This window comes from Hyperoodon ampullatus, assembly GCF_949752795.1.
Source record: "Hyperoodon ampullatus genome assembly, chromosome: 11".
NCBI lineage: Eukaryota > Metazoa > Chordata > Mammalia > Artiodactyla > Ziphiidae > Hyperoodon > Hyperoodon ampullatus.
The window spans coordinates 3,041,370-3,065,577 of NC_136924.1; the positions used below are offsets into that span (position 1 = coordinate 3,041,370).

General features: G+C 40.0%; 1 protein-coding gene across 5 annotated transcripts in view; it reads right to left on the reverse strand.

The window, feature by feature from the left end:
* The window catches only part of NAP1L1 (nucleosome assembly protein 1 like 1), a 30,217-nt gene extending 14,623 nt beyond the window's left edge, over positions 1–15,594 (reverse strand). For 4 of the 5 annotated variants that reach the window (XM_079715152.1, XM_079715150.1, XM_079715148.1 and 1 more), the window contains exons 1-4: positions 15,498–15,594; positions 7,325–7,361; positions 2,930–3,015; positions 1,340–1,442 (exon numbers count right to left, since the gene is read on the reverse strand). In XM_079715152.1, the coding sequence (XP_079571278.1) occupies positions 1,340–1,442; positions 2,930–3,015; positions 7,325–7,341 (206 nt within the window). In that variant the 5' untranslated portion in view covers positions 7,342–7,361; positions 15,498–15,594. Of the gene's footprint in view, positions 1–1,339; positions 1,443–2,929; positions 3,016–7,324; positions 7,362–14,769; positions 14,787–15,497 lie in introns of those variants that run through there. The other variant, XM_079715149.1, reaches the window with a different exon arrangement.
* Between the last annotated feature and the right edge of the window lie 8,614 nt (positions 15,595–24,208).

The window sequence follows — 24,208 nt, forward strand, 5'->3', positions numbered from 1 at the left end:
ACAAAGTCTAAAACTGATAAGGGATTAAAACCTAGAATACTTAAGAACTCCTACAAAACAAGAAAAAGACAGTAAACCACAGCTTCCCTGGTGGCACAGTGGTTAAGAATCCACCTGCCAATGCAGGGGACACAGGTTCGAACCCTGGTCCAGGAAGATCCCACATGCTGTGGAGCAACTAAGCCCGTGCGCCACAACTACTAAGCCTGCGCTCTAGAGCCCACGAGCCACAACTACTGAGCATGTGAGTCACAAGTACTGAGCACGAGTGCCACAACTACTGAAGCCCACATGCCTAGAGCCCGTGCTCCGCAACAAGAGAAGCCACCACAATGAGAAGCCCGTGCACCGCAACAGAGTAGCCCCTGCTCACCGCAACTAAAGTAAGCCCACCTGCAGCAACAAAGACCCAACGCAGCCAAAAATAAATTAATTTTAAAAAAAGATAGTAAACCCCAAAATGTGAATAGGCAAAAGGGTACAAAATGAGCAACATAAAAGGCTCACTCGCAATCATTATGAAAGGAAGCTCAACTCATTAGAAATCAGAAAATACAAGTAAAACACAATGAGCCTGCACCTCTTAGATTGGTAAAAACAGAAAAACTATAAAGCTGAATGATGTCAACTGTTGGCAAGGACACAAGGGTAAAGCGTCCTTCACATACTGGATATAGGCATTGCAGAAAGCACTTGGAAGTACTGAAGGTCTGCATATCCCATAATTAACAATTCCACTAAGTACATATCCCAAAGAAATTCCTACACAGCTCCTTAAGAGGACATACACAAGCATGAACAACATCACAACTGAATTCGTGTTGATGAAGCTTGGAGACAAATTGGATGACCATCAAGGAAAAAGCATATAGTGAAGCATGGTGGACACACATCACAGAGAACCAGGAAACATTTAGAAGCTAGAAACTAATGAAGAGAGATACATATAGACAGCAATGTGGATAGATCTTAGAATTATAAAGTTATGTAAAAAATTATAAGCAGAATAAGATATTTGGGCTATTATTAGTGATTTATATCGCCAATGAAATAAATAAGAAATCTGTATTTCTTCTAATTCTGTGCATTTCTAACAAATCTCAGAAATGATTTAAGATCAGTATACTTCCTACGGAGATGAACCAAAATAAACTTTAAAAGACCAACTCTAAACCTGTACTGAGCAAAATTTTAAACTCCCAATAATCCTATACTAGATACTAATGAACACTAGCTCTCCACTGTGACATACCTAAGTCCCAGATGGCCTTAAAAATATACACCTGCAACGTTGATTACAGAAAGATAAATAAGGACTATGAAAAAGAAGAACTTGTACCTTTCAATGTATCCTGTTGGTGTTTCTACCAGACCATCAAGTCTTTCTTGAAGGGCTGCAAGAATCTGAGGATTTTGCATCATCTGAACAGTCAGCTGACGCGCTTTGGAAAAAAAAAGGGCATTGAAAGAAGGATTTTATGAAAATGTATCATGCTATTTGAATAGGACAATCCAATCATGAAACTTTCCTGACTAGCTCATAAATCGCTGGTATGAGTAGAGACAAGCAACAAGCTAAAGAAAATTCACTCTAGGAAAACCCAGTGTACAGGAAAAGTTCAGATTCTAATGATGTCTAACGTACACCATTTCTCAAGGCCACTGCCACAACTACTATGAACATTATCCTTTCTTTTCCTACTATCTTGTGTTTTACCCACCTTATGTTTTGGGAAGCTCGAAGATTCATACAGATGCCTATTTATGATCCTTGATAACCCTTTGAAGTCAAACAACACATACAAGAAAACTGCAAATATAGTGACAGTTTCAAGCCTGGGACAAAGATGGTCAAATGAATCTGAACGTTTCATTGATGCTTATATAATGTGCTTGTGGGTATCTGAACAGAGGAAGTTAACAACTGAGATAGTCAAAAGTTGTAACTAAAGCCGAACAAAATTTGGTTATTAATGGCATCTAAAAATTATATTAAATCCAAAAATAACCTAGATTTATGCAAATTATTTTGCTATCTTATTTTCTCCATCAATACAGACTTTACCAAAAAATTACCATTAATTTTCCCAATTTATGTTTTTAAACATCAATTTACTTCTAATACTGACTTTATTATTGGATGATGTACAGCTGTGATAACCAACATGCTTTCAGAAATACCAATACTGGCCACTAAAGATACAGTCCTGTATCTTTTAAAAAAACGCTGCACAATGAAAGCTGAAGCTAGAAGTTCAGCAGTCTTTTCAGAATAAACCTCATTCTGGCTTAAAAATGAGAAGTTGGGTCATCTGGTACGTTGATATTCTTGGCTCCTAAGCTACAGGGCATATCCTAAAGCAGTATAATTCCCCACTACCATTATTACCCCCTTGAAAAATAATGTGCTAAAGAAAATTTTGAATGATTTTGTCTACATTTAATAAATGTCTCTTTTTGATTGGTTGGAATGGATTTAAAAACACAGACACACACACTACATATTTTCTACATATTAAATACCAAACATTTTCAAATAAGTCTAAGCTAGTGTTATTTAGAAGCACCACTAGAAACAACTCCTACCACCACCTATAACGTACCTAACTTGAGACAAATCTCACCGGCAACAGTCTGACAAGCTATGACATCCCTCCAGCAGTAGGGCGTACACACAGTGACTTCTGTTGGGTCACTCCATCCATTCCCCCCTCCCTCACTACCGCTCCTCTCCAGCTCCAGCTCCCTCTGACCCTCCCTCCCTCCCTCCCTCCCCACCCCAAACATACATGTACACACACAACTGTTACTGCAGGTTTGGCTAGTCAGTACAGTGGACAAGTATCCAAAAAGAGAATGGTATTTACCACTGCCCTCTAGAAGACATGCGCCAGCAATCACTGGCTCCTGAAGGAATTTAAAATAATACCTTTGAGTTTTGTTTCTTCACCAGTTTCTTCTTCTTCTACTTCTTCAACATCATCCAAATCTTGATCAAGTTCAGACTGTTCTTTGCTATAATATTATAGTATCACACACCAAGGTTCAAATGTACCAATTACCCAAAAAAAAAAAAAAAAATTATAGAAAACTTCAGTTCATTTTCTAGGTTAATATTCCTCTTTCAAAAATATGAAGTAGGAAATCCAAAGGGTGATTCAGTTTTCTAACTTCATATGTAAACAAGGACAAATTGGAAATACTTAAAATTTCATTTAAAAGCATATGGTCTAATATAAAGTTTATACTTTAAGCTTTAAAAATGTGGTTTGACAGGTTGTGATTCAGAGAATGTAATGTCAGAAAGTATGTGTTTTCTACCCAAATCTATTGGTTTCATTCTTCCTAGTAACAGCACTCTGATTTTATATGAGATGGTAATACACCAAGCTAAAAAGTCAACATATCCCAGCCTACCTTTCAGCTAGATGTGGCCATATAACCATATTTTGGCAGTAAGGTAAAAAAAGAGGAATGTAGAATTTTATATATATATATAAAGCCTCCTTAATAGAATGGTAAACAGCTGGAAGCCTTTTCGATATTGCTCCCTCCCTAGAACACAGATATGATGGCTAGAGCTCCAGCAGCCATGTTGGACCATGAGGCATCCTAGCGAATGGAACTCACCAGCTAAGAATAAATTAAGGAATCTGGAAAAACAGAAGGATCCTGGATCCCTGGTGGCTGTGGAACAACCGCATCAGCCTGTATTTACTATCTTTGGACCTTCCTTTTTCTTCACTTCATAGGGGAGATGGGGAAGAACAGTAAAAGTTAAGAAGACCTGAGTCTACTTCATGCTTAGAGTAAAGCCAGAAGGATGGACCATTGAAAGAGAAGGTAAAACGTAGTAACATTCTTCCCATTTCATCTTAAAAATCTAGTTTTTGAACATGAGATTACAATCAGCATTAAGACGGGGAATGAGGATATCTAACTCAACATACAGATCATCATACAATCCCTTTTGTTATTTTACATTTTAGTATGGTATTTGGTTTAGAAAATTAGTTGCTTTCATGTCTAGAAATAGCATTTGAAAAATTAATTTTCACATAGGAACTATAGAAAAGGTCAACTGTATTCTGCTAGAAAAATGTTTCTGTCAACAAAGGGAAAAAAAAAACAGCCTTCCCATCAGAAACAATACAGATTATTTTGGGACTATCTTTTATTCACTATAAAGTTAAGCATAAAGACAACATGGAACAGCTCTTCCTCCAGTGCCATCTCATTCAATCATTTATTGAACATCTAAAACTTAAAGCTTTAAAACAGAAGTCCACAAACTGTCATATGGCCAAATCCAGCCCAGTCCTATTTTTGTAAATAAAGTTTTATTGGAACACAGCCACATTAATTTATGTATTGTCTCTGGCTTCTTTCACACTACAATGGCAGAGCTGAAGAGCTGCAACAGAAACCTCACGGCCCAAAATGCCCAAAATACTTACGATCAGGTCCTTTAAAGAAAAAGTCTGTGGACTCGTGCTTTAAAGAACAAGCATCTTCCTCTTCCTCCTACCCTCCTAAGAGCTCACAGACGTCCCACAGTAAATGATGGGATGGGAAGGGTAGGGCAGAGTCAAGCTACCACAACCAATTTACTTTTTTCAAAGTTTAAGACAAAATGAAGGTTAGATGACAGACTGCACTTACTCGTCTGATCTTAATCCTTCCAAAATTTCTACTAAAATTATGACAAAGGGGTTTTTAAACAAATACTGAAGGACAAGGAGACAAAAAGCAGCAAATTCATCGAGAACTAAAGTCTAAGTCAGCAGTGGTAGAGCTGAGAAACAGCCTAAACACAGAATCTTAAAAAGGACACTTCTAGAACTCTAGGGCTTGGGGGTGAAGGTGGATAAAATAGGGAGAACCAGGCAAAAACTAAGAAACAGTTAAATCCTTAGATCCTCTTTCTCACTCTAGCAGAACAGTTTCTTCTCTGGAAAGGGAACTGGAAGCTCAGACCAGAGGATCACAGATATATACATACTATTGATAGAATGCTGAATGCAGAGACCCCTCCCCAGCTGCCTTCTCCCAAGTTAGTTCCCAAATGTATGGAAGCCATATCTTTACCCGAACACTCTTTACTGGGGTATGTGACCAGCCCAGAAAAAAATGCCATTCTGACAGTGTGGAGTCTCACAACAAATGTCTGCCCTGGTGAGCCCACATTAAAATCCTAAATTGAAAGCACTCCCCCGCTCCCAACACTCAAATTCGCCAATTAACTTGTAAAAAAAACATCCTTCAACTATGCATTTCCCCCACCCAGTCTTAACGAGCAAACAAGTAAGTATTACCTCCTATTTGAGGAAAGCCTCCTACATGGAGACCAAAACAGGAAAGAAAAATTTAAGACCAAACAGACTATACAGGGGAAAGAACATCCAGAGAAAAGACATTACAATCAGTGAAATAAGAACAAGATGCTATAAAAATAGGAACAGAGAGCAAAGGAACGCTTGAAAACTAAAACAACAGAAATTTAGACACTCAATACAAGAGTTAAAAGATAAAGTTTCTTCAGCTTTGCCCAGAAAGAAGAGCAAAGAGACAAAGATGGAAACTAGGACAAAAGGTAATCACAAGAGCCAGTCCAACATATAACAGAAGCTCCAGGAATAGAAAATGGGAACAAGACAACCAGCAAAATAAGTCAAGAATATTCCCTAGAACTGACAGCTATCAAGTTGCCAGACTGAGAGGGTCCACCACTGAATGCCTAACAAGAGATAAAAAAAAAAAAAAAGACCTAACAATGTAAAAATTTCTGAACTCCAAAGCCAGAGTAACTTCCAGAAATAGATATATATGTCTACCTTTTAAAAAAAGTGTTACATACAAATGATCAAGAATTATGACGACTTTGAACTTCAACACAGCAACACTAGAAGCAAGGTGACAATGGAGCAATGCCTTCAAAATTCTAAAGAAAAGTGATTCCCAAATTACAATTCTACACCCCAAATATCAAGCAGAAGGGTAAAATAGTCATCTTCAGTCATGCCATCTCAAAATAATTTACTTCCCTTGTACTCTTCCAAGAAGGTACTAAACCAAAGAACCAAAAAAAGAAAACATGGGATATAGCAAACAGCAAACCCAAGAGAGGAGAGACAAAAGGAAACCCCAGGAAGATAAAATAAATCCACAATGACAATTGTGCAACCAAGGTCAAGCGATCCACACTGGAGCAGTGTGATTCAGGAGACAATCACTTGGACAGCCGTTATCACTAAAATGTCTGCTGCCACTCTTCTTTTTACGCTGAAGACAGTATACATGGGATGATCGGCCAAATTCTTATAAGTACTTGAATGTGTTGCCCTTATGATATAAGTTTCCTGCCCTCCCACCTCCATGTTCTGCTGCCTACAACAGCTGTGGATGAGCACATCATAACCCCTTCATCCTGAAATGTTCTGTTTTACCTATTCCTGAGTTGGCAGACTATTGTGAAATTACAAATAGCAACAAACAGTGCAGGTCACCTCATTCTCCTTCACCATACTTCTGCACGACATCCATCCACACTAGAACCCCGACAGATGCCAACTTCAATAAACCTGTGTTTCCAGGATGTATGACCTTGCCCAATGACTTCTCCAAAATAAGCCCTTGTAAAGACTCAGGAAAGCTGAAGCCAGTCCATGACCCAGATAGTCTCTTTTACTTTTTATTTTCCTACCTTGGACCCTTCAACTAATACTGCTTTTTTCTTTACACAGCTAAGTTTGTAACTGCTATTCAGATTTTCAAAAGTAAACACTGATTAAGAATTTGTAGGTGGTAAAAGTCTAAAGAAAAACAAAGAAGTGACTTAGACAAAAGCCAAGATAGTACTGACACCTCTGGAGAGAAAAGGAGGATGAAACTGAGAAGGGGTGCACAGGGCTTCCAAAGGGGATGATCCATGTTTAAAAACTTGTGCACAAGTGTACTGTTATTCTTTAAACTCTACACATACGTCTCATACACTTTTTATCCTGTATGTATGATACTTTAGAATGCAAGTAGTAAAATCTTTGAGAAATGGTAAAAATGAATTCTCCAAATATTTATGACTCATTATTGTGCTCAGCACTTCCCTAAGAATAAATACTGACAAACGGTTTACTATATTTATGACAGTGATTATGTATACTATATTTTGTCTTGAATACATTGTACCCAACTTTTAAAATAGCAGGCACTAAAGCATGTCATTACCATACATTTTCATAGTACATAATTTGTACCGCTGTTAACTACATCACACGGTACAAAGTGATGCCAAATCTGAAAAAGGAACTAACTATCTGCCACTTACTTGTCGATGTCTGCCATGTTGTATGAACGCCAAATATCTATGGAGAGAAACATCAATGTTAAAAAAAAAAAAAAGAGCATACGACTTATTTATAACCAATAAAAACATTTGAAACCAAAACCCTTTAAATGAATACCACGTTAAAACTATTCCAAGAAAAAACACGGAACATAGACACTAGTCACTGAAGTAATTTTTCAGAGGATGCTGCTTACAAGTTACTACTTGGCATTCAGAATCTATTGGGCAAGGATTTTTACAATAGCACTGTTGGTGAAAATCTAATGTATGCTAGAATCACAGGAAAGGAACAATACAAAGAGTCTTTATTCAAATTCCTTTAACAACCATGAATGGTCAATTTTCACTTAAATTTCTGGACTGCTCAGTACCTCACAGATCAAACCCACTTGATCTTTATTTTACGTTTTTACTTTGACACGTTTTCACATACATACACACCCATGAAACCATCACTGAAGTCAAGGCAATGAACGTGTCCATCAGTCTCAAAGCTTTTCCCCTGCCCTGTTAGGACACCTCCCTTCTCCCCTTCCTGCTTCCCACCCCAGGCCACTGCTGCTCTGCTGTCACTCTAGTTCATACTTTCTAGAATTTTATAGAAATGCCATCATACAGTATGTACTTTTTTCCCCCCAGTCCGGCTTCTTTCATTCAGAAAGACTATTCTGAGATTCATCTATGTTGTAGTATTTATCAAATAGTTCATTACTTTTTACTGTATAATGGTATTCCACTGAAAACATATATTCTATTATACGTTTAAATATTCAGCTGTTGATGGACATGTGGGTTTTCTTTTGGCAGGGGGCTATTATAAATAGAGCTGCTATGAGCATTTGAGGATAAGTCTTTGTGTGGACAACTGCTTTACCTCTCTCAAACCCACTTGATTTTTAACAGTATTAATTTTTACCAAATTCATGTTAAAAAGTCAAAATCTGCCACATGCTGCACTGTACTCATTATGCTCCCCCTGGAGATCCTTTTTTTTTTTTTTTTAGTTTAATAATTCTTGTTATCAAATGTCAGCCCTTTAAACTATTTAATGGCAGTTATAAAAAGGTCTGGTCCCAATCTATGTCAAGTAAACCTTCCTCATCTCCGTGAATGTACCTCATGTCACATCACTGAATACCACCACACCCCCAGCCTACCCCGGATATGCTGGCACATTGTCCATAATGTTCTTGGTTATCAGACCAGAATACTGTTAGGACTGATCACAGCAGTCCTAAGTTAGCATATCCTAAGTTCTTTTGCACTATAAGATTAGTATTAATTTAGAGAATACTGCTTTTAGAAAACCAAAACCTTATAAAATAGATAATAAGAACCTGCTGTACAAAAAATAAATTAAATTTAAAAAAAAGGAAAGCCAAAACTTAAGACAAAATGTGTTACACTGAGCCAGAAAAATGGCTGAATGCCATAGGTAATGCACAGATTACTTTTTTAAAAATTAAGGTTAGAATCCCACATTAAAATCAATTTTTAATCTTTTAAAAATTAAAACCTTAGTTTAACTCACAAGATGCTACAAGATGTGATTCCTCATACCAACATGCTTAATATGCTTTTCACTTGAAGAATTAAGAGTTACTGATTTTAGCAATGAAGTGCTATTATTTGGAATAGTATTGCTGATCCAACATCCACCCTTTAGACAATTTAGAAATATTTATTCCTAATGTATCCTACTCTATTTTATACACTTTCTGTTTGCTGTAAATAATTTCTAACAGCATTGATAAATTCCTCTAGTGATGCTGGTTAATTAGCTAGCATTAACAAAACATTTAGCAAAAAATGAAGATACTGGGCTTCCCTGGTGGCGCAGTGGTTGAGAGTCCGCCTGCCGATGCAGGGGACACGGGTTCGTGCCCCGGTCTGGGAAGATCCCACATGCCGCGGAGCGGCTAGGCCCGTGAGCCATGGCTGCTGGGCCTGCGCGTCCAGAGCCTGTGCTCCGCAACGGGAGAGGCCACAGCAGTGAGAAGCCCACGTAATGCAAAAAAAAAAAAAAAAAAAAAAAAAAAAAAAAAAAAAAAAAATGAAGATACTAATTCAAAAATAAGAAAAATATTCAATCAGTCAAAGAAACACAAGCGGGATTCAAATTTGTCTATGAAATCAGAGTAAGGATTTTCTTTTAATGCAGGGAAAATTATGGTGAATATGCATTCTTAAATATGGCTAGTGTTCCTATAAACCATTACCTTTCTGGAGAGCACCTTGGCCATGGGAATAACAAAAGCCTTAAATATGTCCATCTCCAGCCTTGGTTATTCACTTATGAGAACCTACCTTGAAAAAAATTAAAGGATCTCAGGGTCTGTAAAGAAATAAATAGCTAAGAATTTTCCAGAACTAATGAAAGACAAGCCCTACAAATTCCAATCAGGATAAATAAAAAACCCACACTTAGATATGTAAGTGAAAATGTAAGACAAGAGACAGGAGTCACCTCAAAAAGCATACAGAGAAAAGACTCAGATTAACTTCAAAGGCACAAAAGACTGACGACTGTTTTCTCTTCAATAGACACCAAAAGACAACAGAACGTACTGTGTGCTCAATGTGCTGAAAATAACTAAGGATCTTAGAATATTACACCCAACCAAAACATCCTTTAAGAATGAAGGTGAGGGCCTCCCTGGTGGTGCAGTGGTTGAGAGTCCGCCTGCCGATGCGGGGGATGCGGGTTCGTGTCCCGGTCTGGGAGGATCCCATATGCCGCGGAGCGGCTGGGCCCGTGAGCCATGGCCGCTGAGCCTGCGCGTCCGGAGCCTGTGCTCCGCAACGGGAGAGGCCACAACAGTGAGAGGCCCGCGTACCGCAAAAAAAAAAAAAAAAAAAAAGAATGAAGGTGAGGGACTTCCCTGGTGGCACAGTGGTTCAGAATCCGCCTGCCATTTCAGGAGACACAGGTTCAAGCCCTGATCCAGGAAGATCCCACATGCTGAGAAGCAGTAACTAAGACTGTGTGCCAAAATTACTGAACCTGCGCTCTAGAGCCCACAAGCCACAACTACTGAGCCCGTGTGCCGCAACTACTGAAGCCCACGCGCCTAGAGCCCAAGCTCCGTAACGAGAAGCCACTGCAATGAGAAGCCCACGCACCGCAATGAAGAGTAGCCCCCGCTCGGCGCAACTAGAGAAAGCCTGCGCGCAGCACCAAAGATCCAACGCAGCCAAAAATAAATAAATTTTAAAATAAGAATAAAAATTAAAAGTTTCCTTCAATTAAAAAAAAAGAATGCAGGTGAAACAGAAATATCAGGCAAAAGTATCTCCAGCACTCATTAATAAATGCTATTAAGTATATTCTTCAGGCAGAAGGCAAGTGATCCCAAACAGAAGATCTAAAGATACAAGAAGAAATGAGAGGAAATAAGGTTATCAGCATATACCTGAACAAATATTTTAAAAGACATAATATCACCACTGTGTAGTGTTAAATTTAAACTACCATAACATTGTCAGTGGTGAGAATAAGGGGGGAGGAAATGGATTATTCTAATGTTCTTAAGTAAGCATGTTATAATTTCTAGGGTGACTCCAAAATTTCAGAAAGAGAATATGCAGCTTCCAAGTACAAGGAACACCAAGTAAATTAATTATACCTATTTTTACATCAACCTAAAAGAAAAACAGGTTTTGGACAAATAAAAAGTACACACACACACAAATCAGATTTAAACCTAATCACAGTGATTACATAAATCAACTAAAGGCTCCCTTTTAAAACTGTCAGACTAGATTTAACAAAATCCAACTACATCCCACTTATAAGAAACACATCTACAACGGAAGAATACAAAAAGCTTCAAAGGAGAATACAATCCTTAACCAAAAGGTGGTATCACTGTTTTAAAGTTTAAAGAGATTAAAGTTTACGACCAAAGGTTCAACCCACTACCCAATCAATATGTTACAGAAGATCTCAATGGAAAGACAGTTCATAACATGACTGAAGGCAAGTCTTAACCCAAGAACTTCAACACGAAGAAAATCTTCCATTGGAGAAAGAGGAGGAAACAAGTGATTCAATCAGACCATCATTTGATTATTCTGTGGTCTTATAATAGCTAGATGTCCAGACATCAAATGACCTACCATTCCAGTATACCCGATTCTGTTCTCCTTACTTTCAATGAGAAGGAAAGAAAGCTAATATTCATGGAGCTTTTACTCTGTAGAAAATTACTACATGCTTTCCTCTTATTTGCAGATCAGTAAGCAACTTGCTCAGCAGCACACAAGTGAAAAAACTAGGAATTAAAATCTGACTTCCAATACCCATGCCAATTCCACTATTCCAAGAGCCAAGGGGCCTCCCCTATCAGCCTACTGCTACATAGATTATATAGTAACCTACAGTTATATTCCTTTACAGAAAATGACTACTTCATGGTGAAACAGCCAATCATTAAAAACTACAAATGTTTTAGGAATTCCCTGGCGGTCCAGTGGTTGGTTATGACTCTGCACGTTTACTGCCCAGGCTGTGGGTTCGATCCCTGGTTGGGGAACTAAGATCCCACAAGCCATGCGACACAGCCAAAAATACAAAAGTAAGAAAATAAGAATTAAAAAATAAAAATTTTTAAAGAATTAAAAAAAAAAAAACAACTACAAATGTTTTAAAGCAATAGAGTTCAAGGGAGCCAGTAACATCCCAAGGAAAAAATTTCCCTTTACCTCAGACCTCATATCTCATTCCAAATGCATTTTAAACAAATCTGTATTTTGGACATTGCTGTTCTATTAACAATTTCGGTGGTCCAGGGGCTCAGTACTTTACTTGATTCCAGCACAACCTCACAGTTAGAACATCTCATTCTTTACGCTCACTTTTTTCACTTCAGGGATATCAAAAGTCAACCTAGAACTGACTTTTGTATTTCACTCCCAAGCCAAATGAACTCCTATTTGAGAACACTATCTTCTGTTCAAGGGACCAAGGTATCATCTGACCCAACAGCAGAGAAACATACTGATATTTCTTGAAAATTCACTCGGCATTAACAAACTAAAACAATTTATTCACATATCAGACATATGTTGGAAGAAATCTTCAGGATTGTAAGTGCTTGAACTTTCCCTTGAAGCCCAGTGGAACCCAAGCAGGGTGCTTTTAAATTCCAAGCAGATGTATACAGTGTAAGTTTAAGTCAAGGGAACTCCCTTTAAACCAATATAAAATCCTTATTATAAATCATCATTGCTCAGATATGTAACCTTGGATAAGTTCTTTAACTGCTCTGTACCTCAGTTTCCTCATCAAAATGTTGATACTAGCTATCTCCAGGAGCATTAAATGTGTTACTATACACGCAGAGTAAAACACTGCCTGAATAATCATGCAAGAATATTTTCTGCCTGTTGTGCTCTTATGTACCCTCTTTACCTGAGAAAATAATTTAAATTAATACTCTTCAAAATTATAGCCTCCTTTCCCAATAAAAATCACATGTACAAAACTTCTGAGCAAGTACAAATACATCAAAATATGTAGCAGTAAAAGGCAGAGCTGGTCACCAGAAGCGCAGAGGCCACTTTCCACGGCAAGCCCAGTAATGTGATCTAGTGGTCTGCAGTCAGAGCACTAAGCAACTTACTTCCAAGGATGAGTGAAAGCAACCCTGCTCACCTTCTAACCCCTACTCTGCCCAACAGGGAGAGAACTTACTCAGATGAAATTAGTATGAAATGGGTCTTAATGTTACTGTTTTAACAAATTCCTTCATGTAAAGAAGGTTACAGATACTACACTATCTCCCACTTTCTTTTTCTTCAGGGCACTCATCACAACTCAACACTTTATATCTAGACAACCAATTTGCCTGTTTGGCTCATGAAATAAGGTGTATGTCCAAACAGGAGCTAAAATATTTACTCAAAGAATCAACTAAGAACACAAGTAATTACAGGTTTGATTAGACTTGAGGATATGAATGGACTGATCATTAGTTTTCTAAACTGATCAGGATTCATCCCCTTTCATTAATATTTCAAATTTACAATCAAGCAGAAAATAAAGTAAGCAAAGCAGTATGTTTACATCTTCATACCTTTCAGTCAATCAGATTCTACCTTTTTTAGCCCCCTTTCCTGCAAAAGGACGCTGTGCTGAATACATTTTGGGGAGTTTAGAATCAGTCGGTCATCTCGAGGCAATATGGGCAAGTTGAGTCAGTAATAAAAAAAAAATAGCACCTGGATTAAATTAGTTCTGGTACAAGTGTTGGGTGTTTTTTTTTTAATCTCTAGAGGACAAGGGTGTCACATTTAGCATTAGCTTAGTAATTTTCCCTGTCAATAGGTCCTATATCAAAAATAGGTACCTTGCAACATACACATTTTATGAAAGTGTTTAGACTAGTATGAAAGGACCAGTCTTCTTAAAAAGTAAATGGCACATTTTAGATTTGTGCCATTAATTTGCACTCAGGAAACTTCGAAAGAAGCGTGAGACTTTAGCCCCAGAAGATCACTGTAAACCTCATTTACCTCCCGTCAGCTTTAAGTAAGTTATTCTAGATATATGGTTTTTCCCTTAGTCAAAAGTGTATTATTACTAAGTACGTATAGAAGTAGTATTAATTAAAACCGACAAGAAAATAGGAACTAAACACTACTCTGCAAAGTATTTTGATGCTACGTATTTTCAAAAGTGGCAAATTTCGTTTTCCAGCTCAGCTCTCCTGAAATCAGGCAAGCAGTTTTAAGTTGTGGGCTTTTAAAGCGCAGTCCTTACAGAATAATCAGACAGTGAGAGAATAAAATTGGGGCTCCTTGAGGACATCCCGTGCCCGGTTCTTCTTGTACTCGGAAAACCCAGCCCTCCCCGATAGGACCGCATCACCCGTCTCCCTGCCCTGCCTCCTTTTTTGAGGGCAAAGCGGGCGCACTGACAAGGCAGCAGACTACACACTTCGCTCAGTACGTTTACACTGACGCCGCATTCCACCCCCTAATACCTCCTCCACCATAATCCCACTCACCTTAAAAACAAAACAACTGGCTAACTATCTTAGAGTGGGAACGTGAACAAAGGAACTAATTTGTAAGAAAGCAATAGAAGTCCTAGAAAAATTAAAGACATTGCAGGCCAAATCCTTTACCTCCACCTTGGAACTGTTCAGGCTTAGACTGATTAGGATCAATTCTCCCCAAATAACAAACTCTGGTCAAGATACCCATCCCAATTCTAAGCTGTACTTGAGAGACACAAAAGAATCTCTTGTTAATAAAAGCTAACGTCAGCGCTTTACACGTGTTAGTTCTTTAAAATCCTAGCAGCGGAGGCCCTGCTTCATCATTCAGCACCTAACGTTCACACTTTCCTCCGGTACCAATAAAAGGAATAAGACCGAAGAGAAGCAGGCAAGAGTTGGAAACCCAAGGGCTGAACTTACTGGCTCACTATTCATTTTCACGTCCCACCGTCTCCACAACTTCCAGTAAAGTAGGGACAACCAGACGGGGGTCTCCAATCAGGCCCCGCCGGTGGCCACGTGCGGAGGGAAGCCGCCGGGGGTTTCCCCTCCCAGACCCATCGCCGCCTACAGTGGGCGGGGAGCCCAGGAGCCTCGCTGCCTCCCCGCCCCCTCCCCGCCCAGGGGCCTCGTCCCCTCACAGCCCCTCCCTCCCATCGGAATTCGCAGCCTCCGCGGTTCTTTCCATCCCCCAGCGGCCTCCCTCCGAGTATTATTTTTGAGTGAGCGGGGGCGTCGAGGCGGCGGTGGGCTACAGACCTGGGCCCGGGCCGCACCCCAGGCGCCTGCCGGTCCCTAGCGGCGCGGCCGCCGCCTCCTCCGGGCGCCCGGGCGTCGCCGCGGCCTCGCTCCCGTCCGCGCTGAGAAGCCGGTGGGGCTCAGAACCTCGGCGCAGACTAGCCGGCGGGCCGCACCGACCCCCGCGCGTGTCCTGAGCGGTTCCCCAGAGAAGCGCCGGCCGATCCCGCGGGCCCTCTCCGGCTGCGGGGTCGAGACTCCGTTAACGGCTCGGGCTCTGGCCTCACAGGACGGCCCCGGAGGCCCGGGCGGCCAGCGGCCCCCGCTCGCGGTTCCCCGTCCCTTCACCCCTTCCCCCCGCGCAGGCCTCCTCTACGTCCCCCCTTCCCCTTCGAGTTCCCGTCCGTTACCGGTGGCTAGCACGGGGAGCCAGGCGGCCGGAGCTGCGCAGGCAGTGACTCAGGGCGGCGGCGGGAGGAGCAGAAGGCGGCGCGGCGAGCAGATGGCGCTAAAAAAGACCCAAGAGCCCGCCGCTCGCGCTCATATACAATTAGCGTCAGCACGTAGGGCCCCCGCCGCCGCCCTCCCCCTGGCCTCGCCGTCTCCTAGCAACGCGAGCGGGAGGCGGGTCCAGGACGGGTTGCCTAGCAACAGAACCGTCCTTCTTCCCCCCGCGACCTCCAGACCTCCCGCGCCAAGCTTGGGTTCCTCGGGTTCCCGCCTCCGCCCCTTACTACTCCTCCAGCCATCTCTTTTCTACCCGCTTCGCTGGAAAGGAACTCGCCACCCCTTCCGTTCCCGGGAAGGGGCCAGACCCACCAGCCTCGACCCCCGCTCACCTCGTCCCCCTTGCGTGGTACTGGGAAGGGTGAGGGCAGGGGGCCAGCCACCGGGTCCCGGCTTGCCGCATCCTGATGGCGAGCGCTCCTTAGTTCCCGACGCTGTCACGGCCTAATTCCTGCAACTCTCCGGTCCCCGGTAACCATTTTCTCTCCCCGCCCATTTTCCCCCCTCAGAACAACAGTTCTTTCCTTCTAACCACCTCGGCGGCGTCTTCTACTGGTTTTGCTTCTCCTAACTCAGTGGGTACCCGTGGCTTCCGGGGATGCTCTTCATTGCTACCTCTCCATCCTTTTACCAGACTTGCGATCCTTGAGGACTTTCGATGGATGAAAATAGCATGTTTGTTTATTGTCTGGATGCTTTATAATGAGGACAGTGTTGTTTCATCTTTTTGAAAAAGTAAATCCCATGTAAAGCCTCAGGGCCTGTGAAACCTCATGGCTACTTTTCAGTTGAAGCTGGATTGACTAATATTAACTCTTAAAACAGTGGTTCTCGAAGTGTGGTCCAAGGGTCCCCAGACTCTTTAAAGGGGAAAGTCAAAAGTATTTCCATAATAATACTAAAATGTTATTTGCCTTGGCACTCTCATTCTCTCATAAGTGTAGAGTGGAGTTTTACAGAGGCTACATGACATGCGATATGGAAACACTGAAACAGAAGCAAATATTAGAATCCAGTCATCTGCTTTCAACTGGACGTTAAAGAGATTTGCAAAAACATGAACCGATGCCACTCTACTCAATTTTTTTTTGTTTTGAAAAGGAGTTACTTTTCATATAAAAGATTATTTTCTGTTAAAATGAAATGAAATAACAAATGTTTAAAATGAGATAACGAATAACTACTCTTAAAATTTCTTAATTTTAATTTCAAATATGATAATATAGGTATCCATAATACACGTAAAAGTTCTTGGAGTCCTCAATTTTTAAGAATGTAAAGGGGTCCTGAGATTTAAAAGTTTGAGAACTATTCTCTCTTGTATTCCTTGAAACTTCTAACTGCTTAGAGTCATCTGTCGTAATTCTCCTGTTTAGCAGCAACCCCTAATCCATTTTAGAGGATATGGTTTTTTTCCTCGGCACTCCCCAACCTCACTGAAATTAGTTGCCTTTCCCACTCTGTGCTACAGATGACTCAGTGTATCCATTCATTTTGGGTTTTCTTATGTGATTATTTTGTTTTTCTCAACCTTCTGTCTTCATATACATCCTACTTGACAATGATGTAAGGCTAATAAGGATTATAATCACATCAGTAATGACTCCTCCTGAAGAATCTACAATAAACTAGGTAGACCAGTGCCCAAAATGTCAGTACACTTGGCACTAATTTCAATGGAGTCCTCAAGAGCACCGCAGTCTAAAAGGTAAATAACTGCCACCTCCTTTCCATACACTTTGGTGGTTTGAACATCTGAGACCAAATTGAGAAGTTAGCCTTCATGATGGTTTCCATCCCACTCCAGGGTGCCCCACCAATTTCAGGCACTGATCCGAGGCTCCTAATTTCTTCAACCCCCACTGCCATATTTAAAGGTTTTACCATTACCAGTTTATATTCTCTCTTTCCTTTACTCCAGCTCCTTCCTCTGGCTTCCTCCTCCCTTTCTTTCAATTATCCTAGCCAATCTAAGGAATGAAACACGAATAAATCGCTAATAAGGCATACCTTTTAATGTGATCTTTTGAACCACAGTTTGTAAATCTAAACCTCTACCATTTAAGACCCAGGAAGGGCAATCATTTATGCATTAATTCAACAAATATTTATATGTCAGGAACAACTTGACACACTGGAAATACAGCATTGAACAAAAAAGACATGGTTCGGGCTTCCCTGGTGGAGCGGTGGTTGAGAGACCGCCTGCCGATGCAGGGGACACGGGTTCGTGCCCCGGTCCGGGAAGATCCCACATGCCGTGGAGCGGCTGGGCCCGTGAGCCATGGCCGCTGAGCCTGCGCGTCCGGAGCCTGTGCTCCACAACGGGAGAGGCCACAGCAGTGAGAGGCCCGCGTACCGCAAAAAAAAAAAAAAAAAAAAAAAAGACATGGTTCTTAATTTTATTGAACTTGTGTTCTGGTGATGTGGGACAAGTGATAGACAAGTAATGAAATAGTCTTAGGTATTAGTAAGTGAAAGAGCTGCGGAGAAAATCAAATCCCATAACGGGGTAGAAGGTGACTGATGTGAGCATAGCATTGAGATCTTCTCATGGCTTAGACCCCCTTAGGCCCCCAAATCACACAATGTAGTTAACTCATGAAATTAATTTACAATCAATGGTGGCTCTGGCCACTGATCGTGGATCATGCTAAACTTTTCATTAGAGTTCCTTTTTTCTTCATTCGCCATTAATTTCATCTGGTAGATGCTTACAGCATTATAGCCCAGTGGTTTAGCAGTGTGGCTTTGAAGTCAAGTAGCCCAAGTTTCATCCCTATTTCATTGTGTGATGTTAAACAGCACGTAAGTTGCTTAACCTGGCACCTGACAGATAGTAAACACTCCATAATAGTTAAACGTTATAACCGTCTTACTGAGGTTTTGTTTTTGTTTTTGTTTTGTTTAAAGGTTGAAGGGACTGCCCTGAAGTCTAATCATATCTGACTCTATTTTTTGCGAAATATTTTATCAAAGCTATCTTGTCACAAATTTGAAAACATATTTTCCTGAGCTGAAATAATCCACACTGATAACCACAAAAGTACTATATTCCACATTTCTCAGTATTGGGTACAGACACTGTAGAGCTCAACCAGAGAAGTCAGGGACAGAGATGCTGTCTTAAATATGCTTGTGTCTGTAACTGTCCTTACATGGTAGGAAAGTACATAGGCTTGAAAGTCAGGCTTAGGTTAGTCCTAACCTGTGACCTTGCAAAAGTACTTACACATTCTGACACTTAGGCTTCCCCATCTGGAAAGTGCATTAATAATTATAATAAAATAATTATAATAAATAATTATAATAAAATTTGCCTCTTCAGCAGCATGAAATAGAAAAATATATGTAAGCCCCCAGAGCAGTGATTGCATTTAAGTACCCAATAAATGTTTATTTTCTCCCCTCACAATTAATCAATATGTAAAATATGGCACCAATCATAATTATCATCTAAAAAACTACACATTTAAATACCTTAGTTTTGAATCTGGTTGGTTTTCTATTTTTCCTTTTTTTTTCCAAATTATTATATGACTGCAACATAAAATCAATCAAAATTCCAGTGAGGAATTGTGGAAAAGTTGCCTTAAATCTCTTCCTCTACATCCAAAAGGAGATTAATATATATATATACATATTTGGTTTGAAAATATCTTAATTTTGCTATCATTTTGAGTTGAAATTTTTATTAAAATGATTGTAGATTCACACGATTGTATAAAATAATGCAGAGATCCACATAAACTTTACCCAGTTTACCACAATGATAACAATAATCCACAATCTTATTCAGATTTCCTCTTTACTTCAGTCCTCTTGTGTGTTTGTGTGTTTAGTTCTCTACAACGTTATCACGGGTAAGTTTCTGTATCATCATGTGAGGCAGGATACAGAACAGTTCCTTCCCTGCAAGGATTCCTTATGTTGCTCTTTGATGGCTGTTTGTTTTTTTTTTTCTTTTCTAACTTACATGGCAAATAAAGTTCTACTTTCCCAGATTTTACTTTTTTTCCTTGTTTCTTACAAATAGACAACTTAGGGAGAAAACAAGCCATTCCTATGTTCAATATTTCTTATCTGAACTATTTGTAATAGACTTGCAATTGGTCTCCCTATTACCAATCTCATTCCTCTCTGACCTATATGCCAAAGTTATGGTTCTGAAATACAAGTCTAATAAACTCTACTTTGTTATAAAACCTTCAATGGCTCTTTGATGTCTACATGACAAACTAAGCCTTGCAAAGCCCGTCCCAATCAGAACCCATCCTATTTTTCTAGCCATACTTCCCACTACCCACTTTCATGGACCCCATGTTCTATAATTTTTGAACTACTCACCAGACCCTCAACATGACAAGTGTTTTTATGCCCTCTGCTCTCCCCTTCTTCTTTTTTTTCTTTTTCTTGGCTACGCTGGGTCTTTGTTGCTGCGCGTGGGCTTTCTCTAGTTGCGGCGAGCAGGGGCTACTCTTCATTGTGGAGCACAGGCTCTAGGCATGCAGGCTTCAGTAGTTGCAGCATGCAGGCTTCAGTAGTTGTGGCTCGTGGGCTCTAGAGTGCAGGCTCAGTAGTTGTGGCGCTCGGGCTTAGTTGCTCCACGGCATGTGGGATCTTCCTGGACCAGGGCTCGAACCCGTGTCTCCAGCATTGGCAGGCAGATTCTTAACCACTGCGCCACCAGGGAAGTCCCTCTCCCCTTCTATTAATCCTTCAACAACTAGTTCAAATCTTTATCTCCTCTGGGGAAACTTCCTATCTCACCAGGGCAGAGCCGGCTGCACTCTCTTGCCTGTTTTTAAACAACTCTTTCCTGCATGTCTGTATGTTATGTTCCCATGTTTCCTTCTCCCCCAACACACACTACACCAAATTGTCAGCTACTACAGGGTCGGGTCCTTGTTTGTGTATATCCCTGGCTTGAACAATGACTACTACAGGCAAAGACCTTCAATAATATTTTTTGAGGGATGAAATGAAAGGAAAGAAGCAAGGAGGAAAGCAAGCGAGGGAGGGAGAAAGGAAAGAAATGTTATTGAAAACAAACCAGAGTCATAATGCTTTATTAAATAATCCTTTTTTGAAGATAATTGCATCAATTCTATATTTATCATAGAGTCTATGTGAGAAAATTTGAGAATCTAGTCTATGCAAGAAGATTTTTAGATATGGTTTGGATATTGTTTGACTGTTTGGATATTATTTTCCCTCATGTATGAAATAACTTGATGATGAAAAGAAACTAAAGAAATACTGAAATCTCTGAGATCATAATGAATAAAGAAAATAAATTTCATGGTATTATTTGGAGACAGTGGGAATGTCTGTTATTGGGAGAATTGATAGTGAAATGTGGTAGATGCACCTCATAGAGAATTATGCAGCAGAACATAGGATGTAATATGGCAACAGGGATGAATCTGTCAGATGTAGTGCTTGCAAAATAAAACCATAATCAGGGAATTCCCTGGCAGTCCAGTGGTTAGGACTCCACACCCTCACTGCCAAGGACCTGGGTTCAATCCCTGGTTGGGGAACTAAAATCCCACAAGCCGCACGTCGTGGCCAAAAATAAAATAAAATAAGATTAAATAAATAAAACCACAATTAGATATCATTACACACCTATTACAACTGCTCAAATTAAAAAAAATAACTGATGGTACAAAATGCTGGTGTATATGTGGAACAATAGGAACCTTCATTCATTGCTGGTATGAAAGCAGGATGGTACAGTCATTAAGTCAGTTTAGCAGCTTCTTATAAAGTTAAATATACACTTACCATAAAGAACCAGCTATCTCATATCTGGGTATTTACCCAAGTGAATTGAAACACACACAAACCTAGAGGGGAGTATTTATAGCAACTTTATTTGTAATTGCCAAAAACCAGAAGCAACAAAGATATTGTTCCACAAGTGAGTGGATAAATAGTGGTACAATCGAATACTACTCAGAAATAAAAAGGAAGCAGTTACTAATTTACTCAACAACATGTATGAATCTCAAATGCATTTTTGCTAAAGTGAAAGGAGCCAGATTCAAAAGGCTATATATTATGTAATTCCATTTATATGACATACGGAAAAGGCAAAATTATAGGTATGGAAAACATACCAGTGGTTGCCAGGGATTCAGGAGGAGTGAAGGGTTGAGTCCAAAGGCACTGCAGAGGGAGGGGATGTTTTAGGGTAGGAACTCGTCTATACTCTACAGGTAGTGGATACCTATAGACGATGCATTTATCAAAATCCATTTGCTGTATTCAGATTAAAAAGAAATCAACCAAGATGATGAGGAATCCTGGGATGGAATGCAGGCTGTGACAAATTAATCTAACTATATTATAAATATATAATATAACCTCATTGAAGGGCTAGGTAGAAAAGGAACTGACTCTGGAAAACAGTGTTTTGACTAGATATTATAAGGCTAAAGGCAAAAACTTTGTACTCTGTTTGGTAAATCTGTTTCTCATAGGGCTAAGTATTGGGAATTTCAAAACTAATTTACCTGTACACCAGAAAATCTATATTAGTTTGCTAAGGCTACCATAACAAAGTACCAAATTGGGTGGCTTCAGCAACAGAAATGTATTGTCTCACAGTTCTGGTTACTCACAGTTTGAAATCTAGGTGTTGACAGAGTTGGTCCCTGCTGAGGGCTGTGAGGAAAGGATCTGGTCCAGGCCTTTCTCTTTGGCGTGTAGATGTTCATCTTCTCCCTGTCTTCACAACTTCCTCCCTCTATGCATGTGTCTGTGTCCAAATTTCCCCTATTTTTAAGGACACTAGTCATATTGGATTAGAGGCCACCCTAATGATCTCATTTTAACTTGCTTACCTCTTACCTCTGTAAAGACTCTCTCCAAATAAGGTCACATTATGAGGTACTGGGGGCTAGGACTTCAACATACTAACTTTGGGAGAACACAGTTTAACTCAATAGTAGGCTCAAACAAATAAGTAAATAATTGTAGATAATGGGAGCCAGGTCTCTCATTATTAGAGAAAATGTCATAAATAAGCAAGAAGAGATAAGCCCTGGGGTGCTGGATTAGGGTCAGAGAGATCAGTAGAAATTCATGTTTATAGATAGATAGATAAATACAAGATAGATAGAGAGATAGATAGATAATAGATGTGTGTATTCATAGCTTACTATACATACCCATATTTCCTAGCTCTGTCCATTGAGAGGGCCTAGAAGCAGTGACATTCCAGCAGCAATAAGCATGCCCAGCAACCTGATTTTGATTTCTAAATACCATTTTCCTAGAAAAGGAGAAACGGCTGACTCTAGGACAGGGGAGGGAAAATATGAGTCTGGAATATCTTATAATGCCAAAAAGGAAGGAAGTTTGAAAAAAGATAAAATAAAAGTGATGGAAGCATGTCAAAAGGACACAGGAGCCAATCTGAAAGAGCTCCCAATGGCCAAAGCTGAAAAAATTTCAGCAAGAAAATAATTATGGTATTGGATTATAACCCAAAGAATAAAATAAATATCCATGAGTCCATAATGATACAAAAATTATTTAATAAATAAATAAATATTGGAGAAGTGACAACTTTTCTTTATAAAAGAATTCCAAAGAATAGATGTAGATACTCCTCCTTCCAGGAGGTAAAGATTAATTCTCTCCCCACACCCTCCCTTGGTTGTGGACTGGACTTTAATGACTCACTTCCAAAGAAGAGTATGGAAAGGGAAAAATGTTAACTTTATAGTGGAGAAAACTGGCAAACAGCACCAGGTTTCAGATCAAGGTTAACACCATCAGTTATAAGTCATGTTACTGTCAAGTACTCCCTGATGTGATAGGGCAGGAATTAGTACATCCATTTAATTAGTACAGTGTACTAATTAAGTGCAAACAGATGTATATTGAACACATTACAATGGCGGTAGAAGAGAAGGAGAGAGTAGAACAGAAATAAAAAGGCATCAATTTATTGATCTAGAAAGGTCTTACCAGGGAGCAGGGAGGAGTTACAGGATAAGTTGTTGTTTTGTTTTGTTTTGTTTTGTTTTGTAGTACGCGAGCCTCTCACCGTTGAGGCCTCTACCGTTGTGGAGCACAGGATCCGGACGCGCAGGCTCAGCGGCCATGGCTCACGGGTCCAGCCGCTCCGCGGCATACGGGATCTTCCCGGACCGGGGCACGAACCCGTGTCCCCTGCATCGACAGGCGGACTCTCAACCACTGCGCCATCAGGGAAGCCCACAGGATACGTTTTTTTGTTTTTTCTTTTTTGGTTTTTAAAGGAGTGGAATGTGGCTATGCACCTTTTGCCAAAACTAGACAGTCAATATTTTTCATTTCTCAATATTCTGTCTGCAGGATCAAATTGTGATTCATAATTTGAAAGCTTATTTCTTAAACTAAAAGAAGCAAAGAGCAGTAAAATTAGATTTGTATCAGTTGTAGCAGAGTAAATTTGAGCAATTGGAGGAAACTAGAGACAAAATATGGAAATAAAGAAAAATCAAGTCGACAGCAACAACAATAATAATCACTAAAATTTATTAAATGTCTTCCATGTGCCACAGATACTGTTCTACAGAGTTTTACAAATATTTGCTCATTTAATCCTCACAACAAC